General features: G+C 41.6%; 1 protein-coding gene across 4 annotated transcripts; it reads left to right on the forward strand.

The window, feature by feature from the left end:
- Window positions 1-69: 69 nt before the first annotated feature.
- Window positions 70-16,734, forward strand: si:dkey-71d15.2 (SH3 domain-containing kinase-binding protein 1). Of its 4 annotated transcripts, none has more exons than XM_062048549.1 (5): window positions 70-289; window positions 15,429-15,539; window positions 15,640-15,872; window positions 15,936-15,999; window positions 16,069-16,734. In XM_062048549.1, exons 2-5 carry the CDS (start codon window positions 15,456-15,458, stop codon window positions 16,105-16,107), a joined length of 420 nt encoding a protein of 139 aa, XP_061904533.1. In that variant the 5' UTR covers window positions 70-289; window positions 15,429-15,455; the 3' UTR covers window positions 16,108-16,734. The 4 variants fall into 4 exon arrangements, with proteins under 4 accessions (XP_061904533.1, XP_061904532.1, XP_061904530.1 ...); XM_062048548.1 differs by having other exon boundaries at window positions 15,432-15,539; XM_062048546.1 differs by lacking the exon at window positions 70-289 and adding an exon at window positions 3,353-3,539.

Here is a 16,734-nt window from a genome sequence, read left to right on the forward strand (position 1 = left end):
CAAATATCTGTTAGAAAATGAAGAGGTCAGTCATCAAGAAAGCTCCTTGAATCATACTCTTGTAACCCACTACTGGTGCGTGCCTAAAGCATAGCACTTGCCCTTCAATTGGAGACGCCCTTCACTCTGGCCTGGTGATATTTGTGAGCGGAGTGGCGCTCCTGTGCTAAACATAGCCCTCAGTGTTGCACCCCTCATCAAAACAGTGCAGACCACGTCGATCTACAATGGCCGGTGTTGAGTTACATCAGATGCTGTTGTATCTCATTGGGGAGGCTCGCTGAACACGGTAAGAGCCCTTGTATATTACGTGCAGTAACTAACAACCTGGAGTAGTGTGTCAAGTAATGAGTGACATCTGTCTAATGTATGTGGACTTTGGAGTGCTGTGAAAAACTGAAGAGCAGATGCTTTCATCTCGTTCGAGACTAGTGTGCTCCACTGACCTGTTCCAATGTTTCATTTTTATGATGTATTAGTGACATAATAGGCTACAGGAAAGTGTCTGACGCTACGTATTGTAATGTGTACCACGCAGTACAATAATACAAACTACTATGTCAGGGAGACATCATGGTTTGATTGACACTGTTAGTGTCAATGAAAGCTGCACATCATGACTACTGTTTGTATGTAAAGGTACCATTACCTCTTCTAATGGAAATTATTAGATGGTGTACCTAATAAAGTGGCCATGTCTGTTGAGTTTGCTGTACGCTGTAAAGCAGATGTCTTAAGAATGTCAGCTGTTTTTGTCCGTGGGATAAATTTAACCAACATGTAATGCAGGCAACCCTGTCTACTAGGAATCTTATCAATGTCTTAATTTGTAATATACATTTTAGCATATCATACTTTTTTTCCTTACAAAACAGCTAAAAAAAAAAGAATCATCTTACTATTCTGGGTCTACAGATTTATGAATGCAAACAACTAGGTAGCGCCAAAAGATTTCTCACGCAAACCAGAGCTTTTCTTTTCACACACATTCACACACAACAGTAACGTTTACTGTTATTGGAAACAATTCATTTAGTCTTTTTTTGACCTAAGTATTTTTTTTAAAGCGGGCTGGTCTTATATCTGGCTGAATACATTACTTGTGACATAAGAAAACAAAGGTTTTAAAAAAAAGTTTTTTAAAGGAAAAACTATTGCTAAATACTTTTCAAAGTAAACAAACAAATTAAATTTTTTATAGTTTTTGGTTTCTTCATTTTTCCTGCTTATTTCAGCAAGACAATGCCAAGCCACATTCTGCACATGTTACAACAGCGTGGCTTCATAGTAAAAGAGTGTGGTACTAGACTGGCCTGCCTGTAGTCCAGACCTGTCTCCCATTGAAAATGTGTGGCGCATTATGAAGCGTGAAATATGACAACAGAGACCCTGGACTGTTGAACAACTTAAGCTGTACATCAAGGAAGAATGGTAAAGAATTCCACATGAAAAGCTTTAAAAATTCTTGTCCTCAGTTCCCAAACGTTTACTGAGTGTTGTTAAAAGGAAAGCCCATGTAACACTGTGGTAAAATGCCCCTGTGCCAACTTTTTTGCAATGTGTTGCTGACATTGAATTCTAAGGTAATGATTATTTGCAAAAAAAAAATTTAGTTTCTCAGTTTGAACATTAAATATCTTGTCTTTGCAGTATATTCAATAGAATATAAGTTGAAAAGGATTTGCAAATCATTATATTCTGTTTTTATTTACGATTTATAAAACGTGCCGACTTCACTGGTTTTGGGTTTTGTATTTGTAATTTTATATTTATATTTCTATCTTTAATATATGTATATATTTTCATTCCATATGTATTATTTGATTAAAACGTTTTTTGTAAAATAAAAATAAATATGTGCCTCACAATACGAAGGTCCTGAGTAGTCCTGGGTTCAATCCCGGGCTCGGGATCTTTCTGTGTGGAGTTTGCATGTTCTCCCCGTGACTGCGTGGGTTCCCTCCGGGTACTCCGGCTTCCTCCCACCTCCAAAGACATGCACCTGAGGATAGGTTGATTGGCAGCACCAAATTGGCCCTAGTGTGTGAATGTGAGTGTGAATGTTGTCTATCTGTGTTGGCCCTGTGATGAGGTGGGGACTTGTCCAAGGTGTACCCCGCCTTCCGCCTGAATGCAGCTGAGATAGGCTCCATCACCCCCCGCGACCGCAAAAGGGACAAGCGGTAGAAAATGGATGTATGGATGAATAAAATATATATTAAATATTTTATAATTTATATAATTTTAAAGCATTGTTTGCACATTTTTTTGTAATGTATAATTTGATACGTGTGATTACATTTTTTTTATGTGTTATCGGAATTGCATTCTCATGTTTTGGACATTCGAGTGAAGAGAGGGGCAGAGCTTTCAACCGATCACCACCTGGTGGTGAGTCGGCTACGATGGTGGGGAAGGATGCCGGACAGACCTGGCAGGCCCAAACGCATTGTAGGGGTCTGCTGGCAACGTCTGGCACAGTCTCCTGTCGAGAGAGTTTAAATTCCCACCTCCGGAAGAATATCGAACATGTTACGAGGGAGGTGCTGGACAATTTGTCCGAGTGTACCATGTTCTGTGCCTCTATTTTTTTGAGGCAGCCAATTGGAGCTGTGGCCGCAAGGTGGTTGGTGCCTGTCGTGGTGGTGATCCGAGAACCCGGGAGGCCGTCAAGCTGAAGGAGTCCTATCGGGTCGTTTTGGCTCATGGGACTCCGGAGCCACCATCCTCCGCCTCAGGAGGATGGTGCCTCAGTGCACTGTCAACACCATGCAGCTGACCTCAACTGGGTTTGTTGTGATCGGTGGAATGACTACTTCAAAGACCTCTTCAATCCATTTACACGTCTTCCAATGAGGAAGCAGTGCCTGGGGACTGTGTAGTAGGCTCTCCTATTTCTGGGGCAGAGGTCTCCGAGGTAGTTAAGAAGCTCCTGGGTGGCAGGGCCCTGAGGATAAATAAGACCCGCTCAGAGTCCCTTAAGCAGAGGTGTGGACTCGAGTCACATGACTTGGACTCGAGTCAGACTCGAGTCATGAATTTGATGACTTTAGACTCGACTTGACAAAATGTAAAGAGACTTGCAACTCGACTTAGACTTTAACATCAATGACTTGTGACTTCACTTGGACTTGAGGCTTTTGACTTGACATGACTTGCTACTTTCCCCAAAACCCAAACCTTAAAAAGTTATTTGGGAGCGCTCCGTATCTTTCATTTTATACGTCTGTGTTTACGAGCGTGTGTGCTGCTTGTCAGCGTGTGTGCTGTCAGTACAAAAGCCAATCAAATTAAATCTACGTTGTTTTCATCCCACAGCTCTCATCCAATCCAATTGCAGGACAACCACCGAACATGAGTTGTCAAACAATGCGGCAGTGAGAAACAATTATGCCAAAGTTGGTTTCGTTCGGGTATAAAAACTACGACTTGATCAACAAAAAACGAATTGCCGTATGCAAATCACGCAGTTCGAATATTACAGACGGAGACGCAACAACTTCCAACTTCGTTCGGCATTTGAAGTTGCACAAAGAAGGGTAAGTTTTGAATGTAAGATAACGTTTATTGGCTAAGTAACATGACTTTTATTTGCTGTGTAGTTAAATCAGTGAGGCTGTAAACTCACTGCTAACGTTATAACCATAGACATCTTATAAGGGTACGCAGCATTGAGCGCTACTGCCTACTGGCGCAGACGAGACGCGGAGCCGCCATCTTGGAGTGGTGATCCGCTCCACTCAGTGCAATTCATTTGGCAGGAGCAATGAACTGTCAGCAAATTTAATTCATCTTACCTCACTGAATACCACTGTTTTTCACGCGTTTTTTTGTCATACGTGTAGCTATGATAACGGACACATGTTTTGGCGTTTTTATTATTCATAGTTTGCTTAACAGTAATATAATATTCTTATACGCTATAAATGACCAGACGTCCGAGATCAAAACTGGGAATATAATCCCAGAGAAGAGGGAAAAAAACGGTCAGCTATTTTTAAGTTGAAGAAACAATATGATTAGATTATATATACATGCGTATATCCTACATAAACAATGTATGAATACATTAGATATCTATATATTTTAGGGACCTATAGACTGTAACTCTGTTGCTGCAGCAGCAGAGAGTTTATTCTGTCTTGACACTTTGTATTGATATTTTGTATTACATTCTTCCCTTAAATGATAATGTTTACAGTGATTGTTTTATATCTATTTTTTATGTATGTCGCTTTGGATAAAAGCGTCTGCCAAATACTTAAACATATATAAACACCTGAAAGTCTTTATATCAGCTAAAACCACCAATCTGTTTCACTGGATTCAGAATTAAACTAAATGCTGTCTTACCCAACAATGTTAGTATTTGAATATTGTTACTTGAAGACTTATTCCTGGTTACAATTATACTGTTAAGAAAGTATTGTCTTATACTTTGCCTAAAATCATAATCAGTGGCGGCTGGTGAATTTTGTTTTAGGTGGGGCTGAAAGTTTGTAAACCAAACCCCTGTAGGGGGGTCATCCTCCCCCAGAAGATTTCTTTGTGATTCTCACATACAAATATTGAAGATCTTTGCTCCTTCTCAACTTTGTGGTAATGTTATTTTCATAAAATACAACCAATAGTATGTTAAAGTTTGTTTTTGCAAATGTGTTTATTCTGTAAAGGAATGAGTTAAATGTTTAAAATTGTTTAAACTATTAAAATGACTGGTTAATAGTGCTATTATGAATTGCAATGTCAGCACCATTTTTTTTCCTGCAATTTCAAATGCACTTGTTTTAATAAATAAATACAGCGTTTTAAAAGCATACACAATCTGTGTAAAAATATTAGTCTGTGGTTAAAAGGACTTGAAAGGACTCAAAACTCAAAATGCAGGACTTGGGACTTGACTTGAGACTTTCTAGTCTTGACTTTGGACTTGACTCGGGACTTGCCTGTCTTGACTCGGGACTTGACTCGAGACTTGAGGGCAAAGACTTGAGACTTACTTGTGACTTGCAAAGCAATGACTTGGTCCCACCTCTGCCCTTAAGGCTCTGGATCAGTGCCGGCCCAAGCCTCCATGGGGCCCTAAGCAAAATTTGATTTTGGGGCCCTCTATTTCTGCCAATAATATTGATTGTTGATCATTCACACACCTACTATAAACTCATTGCGGCTCTGGCAGTGTTGTTTACATTATCCTATTGTCAGCCTGGCATGTCTTTACAAATAACATGTCAATCAATCAATCAATCAATCAATGTTTATTTATATAGCCCTAAATCACAAGTGTCTCAAAGGGCTGTACAAGCCACAACGACATCCTCGGTACAGAGCCCACATACGGGCAAGGAAAACTCACCCCAGTGGGCAACAATGTGAATGACTATGAGAAACCTTGGAGAGGACCGCATATGTGGGTAACCCCGCCCCTCTAGGGGAGACCGAAAGCAATGGATGTCGAGTGGGTCTGACATAATATTGTGAAAGTCCAACACATCAGCGAAAGTCCAGTCCATAGTGGGGCCAGCAGGAACCATCCCGAGCGGAGACGGGTCAGCAGCGTAGAGATGTCCCCATCCGATGGACAGGCTAGCGGTCCACCCCGGGTTGGGAGCAGAGTAGAAAAGAAAAGAAAAGAAACGGCAGATCAACTGGTCTAAAAAGGGAGTCTATTTAAAGGCTAGAGTATACAAATGAGTTTTAAGATGAGACTTAAATGCTTCTACTGAGGTAGCATCTCTAACTTTTACCGGGAGGGCATTCCATAGTATTGGAGCCCGAATAGAAAACGCTCTATAGCCCGCAGACTTTTTTTGGGCTCTGGGAATCACTAATAAGCCGGAGTTCTTTGAACGCAGATTTCTTGCCGGGACATATGGTACAATACAATCGGCAAGATAGGCAGGAGCTTGACCATGTAGTATTTTATACGTAAGTAGTAAAACCTTAAAGTCGCATCTTAGGTGCACAGGAAGCCAGTGCAAGTGAGCCAGTATAGGCGTAATATGATCAAACTTTCTTGTTTTTGTCAAAAGTCTAGCAGCCGCATTTTGTACCATCTGTAATCTTTTAATGCTAGACATAGGGAGGCCCGAAAATAAAACGTTACAGTAATCGAGACGAGATGTAACGAACGCATGGATAATGATCTCAGCATCGCTTGTGGACAAAATGGAACGAATTTTAGCGATATTACGGAGATGAAAGAAGGCCGTTTTAGTAACACTCTTAATGTGTGACTCAAACGAGAGAGTTGGGTCGAAGATAATACCCAGATTCTTTACCGAGTCGCCTTGTTTAATTGTTTGGTTGTCAAATATTAAGGTGGTATTATTAAATAGATGTCGGTGTTGAGCAGGACCGATAATCAGTATTTCCGTTTTCTTAGCGTTGAGTTGCAAAAAGTTAGCGGACATCCATTGTTTAATTTCATTAAGACACGCCTCCAGCTGACTACAATCCGGCGTGTTGGTCAGCTTTAGGGGCATGTAGAGTTGAGTGTCATCAGCATAACAGTGAAAGCTAACACCGTATTTGCGTATGATGTCACCTAGCGGCAGCATGTAAATACTAAAGAGTGCAGGGCCAAGAACCGAACCCTGGGGAACTCCGCACGTTACCTTAACATAGTCCGAGGTCACATTGTTATGGGAGACACACTGCATTCTGTCAGTAAGATAAGAGTTAAACCAAGACAAGGCTAAGTCTGACATCCCAATACGCGTTTTGTAATGCTCTAATAAAATATTATGATCAACAGTATCGAAAGCGGCGCTAAGATCAAGAAGCAGCAACATAGATGAAGCATCAGAATCCATCGTTAGCAATAGATCATTAGTCATTTTTGCGAGGGCTGTCTCCGTAGAGTGATTTGCCCTGAACCCGGATTGAAAAGGTTCACAGAGATTGTTAGACGCTAAGTGTTCATTTAGCTGCTGTGCGACAATTTTTTCGAGGATTTTCGAGATAAACGGAAGGTGGGACACCGGCCGGTAGTTTACCATGAGGTCAGGATCGAGGTTAGGTCTTTTGAGTAGAGGATGAATAACCGCTTTTTTTAATGCTAGGGGAACAGTGCCAGAGGAAAGTGATAAGTTTATAATATTTAACACTGATGGACCTAATAATACAAAAAGCTCCTTGATAAGTTTCCCAGGAATTGGGTCAAGTAAACATGTTGTTTGTTTTGTCCCATTTACACATTTTGATAATTCCTCAAATGTTATTTCATCAAAGAGAGAGAAACTATTTTGGAGGGCAGTGTCCGTCGTAAATACAGTCATATTTGTGTTAATAGAACCCAGTTGTAGCTGAGATGCATTGTCTTTAATCTCTTTTCTAATGACTTCAATTTTCTTATTAAAGAAATTCATAAAGTCATCTGCTGAGTGGGTGGAGCTACTGGGAGGAGTCCCTTGTTGGGTTAGCGATGCTACTGTACTAAACAAAAATTTAGGATCATTTTTGTTGAGGTGGATGAGATTTGAGTAATATTTAGCTTTAGCTGAGGTAAGCATGTGTTTATAAGTTATTAAACTATCACTCCATGCTTGATGGAAAACCTCAAGTTTAGTCGCACGCCATTACCTCCACCCCAGATCCCACATCACTCCTACCCACTTCTCTAAAGTGGGCTGGCTCAAGGTGGAGGACAGAGTTAAACAACTTGCACTGAGCCTAGTCTATAAAATCCGCTACACCTCCCTGATACCGAAGTACATGTCAAACTACTTCCTTAACGTAAATGACCGCCATAACCACAACACCAGGGGGTGCTCCACTAACCACGTTAAACCCAGATTCCGAACTAACAAAGGTCTTAACTCCTTCTGATCTCTCTCTCTCTCTCTCTCTCTCTCTCTCTCTCTCTCTCTCTCTCTCTCTCTCTCTCTCTCTCTCTCTCTCTCTATGTCCACTACTTGATGTCCATATCCCCACCCCCCCCCACCCCCCACCCCACCCCCCCTCCACACTCCTGATTGTAAATAATGTAAATAATTCAATGTGATTATCTTGTGTGATGACTGTATTATGATGATAGTATATATGATAATATATATCTGTATCATGAATCAATTTAAGTGGACCCCGACTTAAACAAGTTGAAAAACTTATTCGGGTGTTACCATTTAGTGGTCAATTGTACGGAATATGTACTTCACTGTGCAACCTACTAATAAAAGTCTCAATCAATCAATCAATCAATGCGTTCCAGCTTTCTACATGATAATTTCTGGGCTTTAGTTTCTTCTGTAAACCATGGGGTACGCCTTTTAGGGGCCCTTTTTAGCTTTAGTGGTGCTACACTATCAATGGTGTCGCGCAGGGCGTCGTTAAAGTTGTTAGTGAGGTTATCAATAGAGCCCACAGGGAATGGTGCCATTACCGAAGGCAGTAGGTCAGTAAGAGTCGTCGTTGTGGCAGCATTAATGTTGCGGCTGCTATAGTAGTTATTATTATTATTATTAGTTTGTTGACAATGAGTCAGAACTTCGAATTTTATAAGGTAATGATCGGACATTATTTTAGTGTACGGGAGTATCGTAACTTTAGAGGTGGTGACACCCCTGACAAGCACTAGATCTATCGTATTACCGTTGCGATGCGTGGGTTCATTTATTATTTGTGTAAGACCACAGCTATCAATTATAGTCTGGAGCGCCACACATGGAGGGTCCGATGGGGTATTCATATGGATATTAAAGTCCCCCATTATGATTATATTGTCGGCGTGCGTCACTAGATCAGCAACAAACTCTGAGAATTCACTGATGAAGTCCGAATAGGGCCCAGGGGGGCGGTAGATAACAGCAAGGTGGAGAGGCAGCGGTGTGACAAACCTCAAAGTGAGCACCTCAAACGAGTTATATTTATTATTTAGGTTAGGTGTAAAATTATAGTTTTCATTGTATATTAGTGCGACACCCCCTCCCCTTTTAAGAGGACGGGCAACATGTGCATTGATATAGTTAGGAGGAGATGCCTCATTTAGCGCAAAAAAATCGTCTGGTTTGAGCCAGGTCTCGGCGAGACCAACGACGTCAAGTTTGTTGTCTCTAATGACCTCATTAACTAATAACGTTTTGGAAGATAATGATCTTATGTTTAAAAAGCCCATATTATAGGTAGTGGGCTGTTTTGAGGATTGTTTGTTGAAATTATCCGAAGTAGCAATATTAATAATGTTGCGTTTATTATGCGTAGTGCACTTTAAATAGTTTCGACCATATCTAGGAATTGATACGACGGGAATTGTCCGATTGTTTGCTAGATGTTGCGATAAACTGAACGCATCATAGTTAGCCACCTCAGTAGATTGCATGTCTGACACGGTCACAAAAAAAAAAACATTATGTGAGTTGTGTTTTATTCTAAGAGAATTGCTATGTGTGCAGGGATTATCCAGCCTGGCGTCGGATAGTTCTAGTTTAAACGGCTTCTTACCCGGACACTCCACGCTTCTTTGGTTAGCTTTTCCCTTTGTTTTTAGCCCCGCTCGGCATCCCCGCTTCTGCTTCCGCTCACACCGCTTACGTCGTCTCCATTGGCGGTCACCGCTAGCACTTGACTCCGCTGCTACAAAGGCCGCTCGATGTAGCCCGCAAAGTATTCCCATGCTAGTGAGGAGGTCCACCGTACATGCATCTTTCAGTCTATAACGACCCGATCCATCCACATCCAGAATTGTCTGTCGGTCGTATGTGATCACAGAGTGTTCACGCTTTGAGCCAGCCATGAAATTGACAGAAATGACGGGTGTTTTTTGCCAAATCGCTCTACACTCCCAAGAGCGTCTTCAAGCTGCTGCATAGCAATGCGCCGCCATCTTGAAATCATGTCATGTCATTTATAAAGATATGGGGGTGGCCCAGTTAAGAACATAAATAATACCAATGAATGAACGAATGATGTCCAGAGTGCCACATATGGTTCCTAATCTTAAAATGTAGAAAACATTCAGCTACAAGAGTGGCCTGGGGTTGAACAGTCCAAGTGACAAAGCTTTGTATTTACAGTAAAAGTGTCATCTTGTCTCATCAGTCTTGTACATATTAGTCTTTAATTACTAGTTTATATTTTTAGTTAATTGTTCATATTTAATGTTTACTTTGTACAAAGAGAGCGCAGTCTACTGAAGTTAAATTCCATGTGTGTTAAACATAACTGGACAATAAAGCTGATTCTGATTCACTTTATTATTTTTGGTAACAAAAACCTGAAACAGCAATGTGCAAAAATAATTCGTAGTGCAAGAAAAACAATAAAGTGCAACAATAAAATCACTTAGATATATATATAAAAAGGAACAAATTCAATTGTACAAAAAAACAACATAATTAAATTAAATATCAAGCAAATACTTAAATAATATTAATGAACATAGTTACCAGAAACAAGGTAACATAACGGTTTATAAACAAATATAAAGTTACTCCATATTAAAACTTTGTAAATGTACATAACGATGTGCAAAACATTTTTGGGGAAAATAAACTACCTTAAATTAAGGTCCTTAATTCACACATTTGACCATCACATCACAGTTTTGTTCCTCTGTTCTTCACCACCCACACCACTCCACCCACTCCTTAAAACCTGTGCTTCCTGGCTTTTCTGGAGGCAAAGTCATTTATGACATCGCTGTAAGAAATCTGATGGCCGACTTTGTTATTAATACTAATCACTGCCAGTCCACTCAGTCTTTCTTGGGCCATGGAAGATCTCAAGTAGTTTTTTATTAATTTGAGCTTGGAAAAGCTCCGCTCTGCAGATGCAACAGTCACAGGAAGAGTGCAGGCTATCTGCAGAGCTACCCAAAGATTTGGGTACAACTCACAGATCTCATTTTGAGAGAGGTAAGTGAGCAATTCAAAGGGGGTCATCTGTGCTCTTGGGAGTTCTGGGAGGTTCTCCATCTCTGTGGCCAGTGCACTCCCATCAATATCAAACTGTTCTCCAAAGGTGAGTTTGTCTCTGAGAACTTACACTGGTCCTTCCTTGCCTGTGCATCAAGTTGGCTGAAGTTGAAAAGCACTCAAAAAATGCTTCTAACCTCCCCTATGGACTGAAAGCGGTCCTCCAAAGACTGGATGGTACAGTCTACCACAACATTAAAAAAGGTTACTTCCAGCCTCTTCATGGCATCAGATTGTGGCTCATCAGTCATCTCATAGGCAAAGTGCCTTTTTGTGGTTCGCAACCTCTTCTGTTTCAGCACTACTTCAGTGTTCATTTGTTCAAATGTCTCTTTTGCTGAGATCTGTGCATTTTTAAAACCAGTTGCCCTGTAACTGATTAAATTTTCTTTGTTTTTCTGAATGAGCCCCACTGAAACATCCAACTGCATGTTGGCTGACTGAAGTAGTTTGCTTGTGATGTTAGTCTTGGAGAGAATGTCATACCAAACCACACAGCAAATGTGAAATCTGAATGACCCGATTTCTTCAGCAAGCGAGTGGGTCTCAACTTTTAGTGTAGGGTCAGTAGTTTTTTCCCTGACTTCTAACAAAGCCTCTCTTACCTTGTCTGCTTGGCAGCGTAATGGTTCAATACTTTTAACCCGGCTTTCCCATCGTGTCTCACTCCAAGACTTGAGTGTGATGTTCACATGCTTCTTCAAGATGGCCCACCTTTGAGGGGAAGCTGAGAAGAGTTTATATAATTTTTCCACGTGTCCAAAAAAGCAAGTGGCATCCAGGGACCCTTTAGCAGCATCAGAAACCACTAGATTTAAGCTATGGGCTGCACAAGGCACATAAAAAGCATGTGGATTTTTTTTTGAAAGCCTTGCCTGTACACCTTTATTTGCACCTTTCATGTTTGCGCCATTGTCATATGATTGTCCCCTACAGTCCTCAAAGGGGATGTTCAACTCTTCAAGCCTCTGAAGAATTAGTTCAGACAAGCCTTGACCAGTAGATTCAGGAGCTAGAAGAAACCCCAAGAAGTGCTCCTTTACCTCAGGTGTTTTGTCAATATTTACAGTGCGCACAACAATAGACATCTGTTCTTGATGACTTACATCTGGGGTGCAATCCAGTATTACAGCATAGTATTTTGACTGTTTGATTTCAGACACCATGGTCTCCACTATTTTATCACTTATACAGGATATCAACTCATTTTGAATAGTTTTCCCCAAGTATGTGATATGCTCTGCTCCACTGTCAATGCGTCTCACGTGATCTTTCAACACAGGATCAAATTTAGCAATCAGTTCCACTTCTTTTAGAAAGTTCCCATTTTTCGTCTGATGTAATGTGTCAACAGATCCCCTCAGTGCCAGGTTCCTTTCTGCCAGTGACTGGATAATAGTGACTAAGCGTGTGAGAACGTCTCTCCAGCAATTCTTTTCTGCCTCCAGGAGGCCAATTTCTGTCTCATCAATAGTTTTCCCCTTTGAAAGACGCAATGCAAATTCCTTCCATTTCACCATGTTGCTACAATGATCTTCACTGTTTTCATGCTGTTTCAGCAGTGCACCTATGTTGACCCAATCCCGCTGTCCCTCGGCTGCCAGTTTTAAGGACTTTTTGGGAAATAATTTGCAGCAAAAGCAATAGACTGCATCTTTACTTCTTGAATAAGTCAGCCAGCTACGCTTGACTGTTTCCCCATTGACTAGCTGTCTGTAGGTATAATGATAATGAAAACTTCGGCCATCATGCCGTTTGGGGAATGAAAAGTTCTCCTTAATAGACAGTGGTCCTCTGATCACCTGCTCAGTCCTGTCTGAATCTGAGAGGAAAGAAGGCCACTCAGCTGGGTCAACTGGCGGAGCTGATGATGGTCCATGGTGTGAAGGGGACGTTGTGGTGGAAGTTGCTGAGGAAGTGACCAAAGAAAGACAATGACTAAAAAAGAAGGACCTATAAGGTCATTAAATTGCACTGTTGGACATAATTATTAATCTCAGAATGTTCTGCAGTACAATGAGCAATTATAAATGGTGTTTTGCAGTTAACTTACTAGATAAATCAGCTGTGGTTTCAGACATGGAGGGGACAGTGGGCACAGAGGATGGAGGTGTGTGAGAGAGCACTGTAGAGGATGGAGATGGACCTAAGATGAAATACATACATACATACATGTAGGCACACATATTAATGAGATACTTTGACTATATTAATTTCCCTTCAGGTGTAATGTTTATACTAAGAAATTAAATGTATACTGTATGGTGACAGTCTTTTCCTCACCTGATTCATCACTCACAGTTGAGCCTGAGGATGTGGACTGGCTCTGGGCTGATTCTGTGCCTCCAAAGTATTTTAACAATGCTCCTGGGGAAGTTTCACATAACTTATGAGTTGATGTAAAAAATAATGTTTATTTTACTCACATAAATTACCGTGCTCTGCTGCAAACAATTTGTGCAAACAACATATCTCACTAGTAACCTGATGCTAAAAACATATTGCTAGCACCGCGCTAGCTAGCTAACATCACCTAGCTAAAGCTAATTACAGCTACAAATCTCTTTGATAAACTTTTTATTACCAAGTCATGCAAACATACCTTTATCATGGCATTTTTTCTCCTCTTTCACTTTCTTCTTCTTCCTTTTTTCTGCACCTGAAGGATATGTCCTTTTTTGTGACATTGTTTTGCCTCTATCTGCGCTTTTGATGCCCAGTGCGCACTGGCATTGCACGGCAGGCGGCAAACGTCACAGGTGCAGCAGAGGCAGCTTTACATTTAAAGAGAGGCAGGAAGAATCACTAGGCCTAGATCAGCAGCAGCACTCTGTTGACCTAAAATTGTGTTTTTGTACAATAATATATCTTTGATCATTTAGAAATCATCAGTCAGACTCGTACATGCAAAAAATAAAAAATAAGAATTTTTTTGTTAATTGCTTTTGGGGGCCCCCTGGTGGCCGCGGGGCCCTAAGCAAGCGCTTAGTACGCTTATGCCTTGGGCCGGCTCTGCTCTGGATGCTGTTGGTTGACAAGACTCTGGATTGGCGGACTGGGGTGGTGATTCCTCTATTTAAGAAGGGGAACTAGAGCGTGTGTTCCAACTCTCATGGGATCACACTCCTCAGCCTTCCCGATAAGGTCTATTGGGGTGTACTGGAGAGGAGGCTATGCTGGATAGTCGAACCTCGGATACAGGAGGAGCAGTGTGGCTTTCGTCCTAATCGTGTAACTGTGGACCAGCTCTATACTCTCAGCAAGATCCTTGAAGGGGCATGGGAGTGTGCCCAACCAGTCTACATGTGTTTTGTGGACTTGGAAAAGGCATTCGTACGTGTCCCTCGGGAAGTCCAGTAGGGAGTGTTCAGAGAGTATGGGGTATTGGACTGCCTGATTGTGGCGGTCAGCCCTGTGTACGGTCAGTGTCAGAGCTTCGTCCGCATTGCCGGCAGTAAATGAGACCCGTTTCTAGTGTGGGTTGGACTCTGCCAAGGCTGCCCCTTTTCACCAATTCTGTTTTTAATTTTTATGAACAGTATTTCTGGGCACAGTCAGGGAGTTGAAGATATCCTGTTTGGTGGCTGCAGGATTAGGTCTCAGCATTTTGCGGATTGTCTGGTTCTGCTTGCTTTATCTGGCCAGGATCTCCAGCTCTAACTGGATCGGTCCGCAGCTGAGTGTGAAGCGACTGGGATGAAAATCAGCACTTCCAAGTCCGAGACTATGGTTCTCGCCCGGAAAAGGGTGGAGTGCCAACTCTGGTTGGGGACGAGTTCCTGCCCCAGGTGGAGGAGTTCAAGTACACGAGTGATGGAAGAGTGGATCGTGTGATCGACAGGCGGATCGGTGTGGCGTCTGGAGTCATGCGCACCCTGTATCGATCCCTCGTGGTGAAGAGGGAACAGAGCCAGAAGGCAAAGCTCTCACTTTAGCGGTCGATCTACGTTCCTATCCTCACCTATGGTCATGAGCTTTGAGTTGTGACCGAAAGGACAAGATCACGGGTATTAGCAGCCGAAATGAGTTTCCTCCGGCGGGTGGTGGGGGGTCCGCCTTAAAGATAGGGTGAGAAGCTCTGTCATTCGGGAGGAGCTCAGACTAAAGTTGTTGCTCCTCCACATCGAGAAGAGCCAGATCAGGTGGTTCAGGCATCTGGTCAGGATGCCTCCCTGGGGAGGTGTTTAGGCCATGTCTGACCAGTAAGAGACCACGAGGAAAACAAAGGACATTGTTGGAGAGACTGGCCTGAGAATGCCTCAAAATTCCTCGGGAAGAGCAGGACAAAGTAGCTTGGGAGAGGAAAGTGTGGGCTTCTCTGCTTCGGCTGCTGCCCCCGTACCCCGTGCCCCCCGACCTCAGATGAGGGGAAGAAGATGAATGGATGGATGGATAAATAAATTTAATAACGAACTATAAAGTACACAACTGAGACTGATTTTACCCCCCCAAAAATGCATTTAAAACAACAGTTTTAAGCAGTGAAATATAATAAAGTATGTGTTTCAAATCAAGCAGGGCCTACGGAGTGTGTATACTTTGATGGAAAGAAAAGTGAACCAGAGCAAAGAGTTAAATTCTTCAGTGCCGCAAGAAAACTCTGATGAAAAAAGTCCCAATGGATCTGTAAGTATATTAAAAAAACAGATTATATGACATGTAACACATTCAAGAAAATTTGTACAAATGTTTTTTTTTCTCCAAAATGTTCTTTTGCTCCTCACAGGCAGATGAACCCAGAAATGTTCTCCCATACTCTCCTCCTTCACTCTCCCCTCTGCTTCCCAAAGCCCTGTCGGCTGTTCTTCACGCTAGACAAACTTCTCCCGGCATGGAACCAGAACCTTCACCTGGAAGAAGAAGTCCACCAGAACACATGTCAGCACCCACACTGGAGCGGCTGCAGTCTGAGCTGAGAGAGCTGAGGGAGCAGTTTGAACAGATGAAGGGTCAGCACAAGTAAGTAATACCTCTGCACGATATGAATACACATATTGCTCAACTCATAATCTTGTTTCCCAGTAAGGAAATCCAACTGCTGATGAACGAGCTAGATGAGGAGAAGAGAATTCGTCTGACTTTGCAGGTGCAAAGCATTTGTTTGTGGGATTTATTCATGGTTGTTCATGGGATGTTCTTCTTTTCTCTGCTTTAGATGGAGATACAACGTATGAAGAAGCACATGTCCAAATGACAAAATCACCCTGATAAGGACAATCATTTCATTACTTCTATTAATTTTATTATGGTTGTAGTTTGCATTTGGTCCTCATACTGAAAGCTGTTTTTAATCTTTTGTCGCTCCAATTGACAAAAACACGATACAGCTCAAGACTTTTTCCGGCCTTATTTTGGTCTTCATGGTGTTGGTTTTCATAAGTTACTAAAAAATTTAACCCTCCCAGGCTCCAAATGCTCCAGTTATTGAAAATATGAACTGCTCTCAGATGGACGTTTGTTACAGTGAATGTATTGTATAAGAATTATGATGCATAATCGCCTCGCTATATTACTACACAATTCCCTTTAGATTTGATTATTCCATTTTTTTGTAGTACAAATTGATGGATAACATACTTGCTTTTGAAATCATAAGTCAGAGGCACAAGTTGTTTGGAATACATGTTAATAATACACGGGGTGTCACAATTTTTTTTAAACAAAGTCAAAAGTATGCGGGCGCCATTTGGATATACATTTATGATGTAAAATAATGCTTTAAAAAAGACATTACATACTTTATTTTTAAAAGACAAAACCTAGGGTCAGCTTTGTGTTGTAGGGGAAAACATGTACTATTATTAATTATTAGAGGGTTAAA

The sequence above is a fragment of the Entelurus aequoreus genome, linkage group LG05 (genome assembly GCF_033978785.1).
Source record: "Entelurus aequoreus isolate RoL-2023_Sb linkage group LG05, RoL_Eaeq_v1.1, whole genome shotgun sequence".
Classification (NCBI taxonomy): Eukaryota; Metazoa; Chordata; class Actinopteri; order Syngnathiformes; family Syngnathidae; genus Entelurus; species Entelurus aequoreus.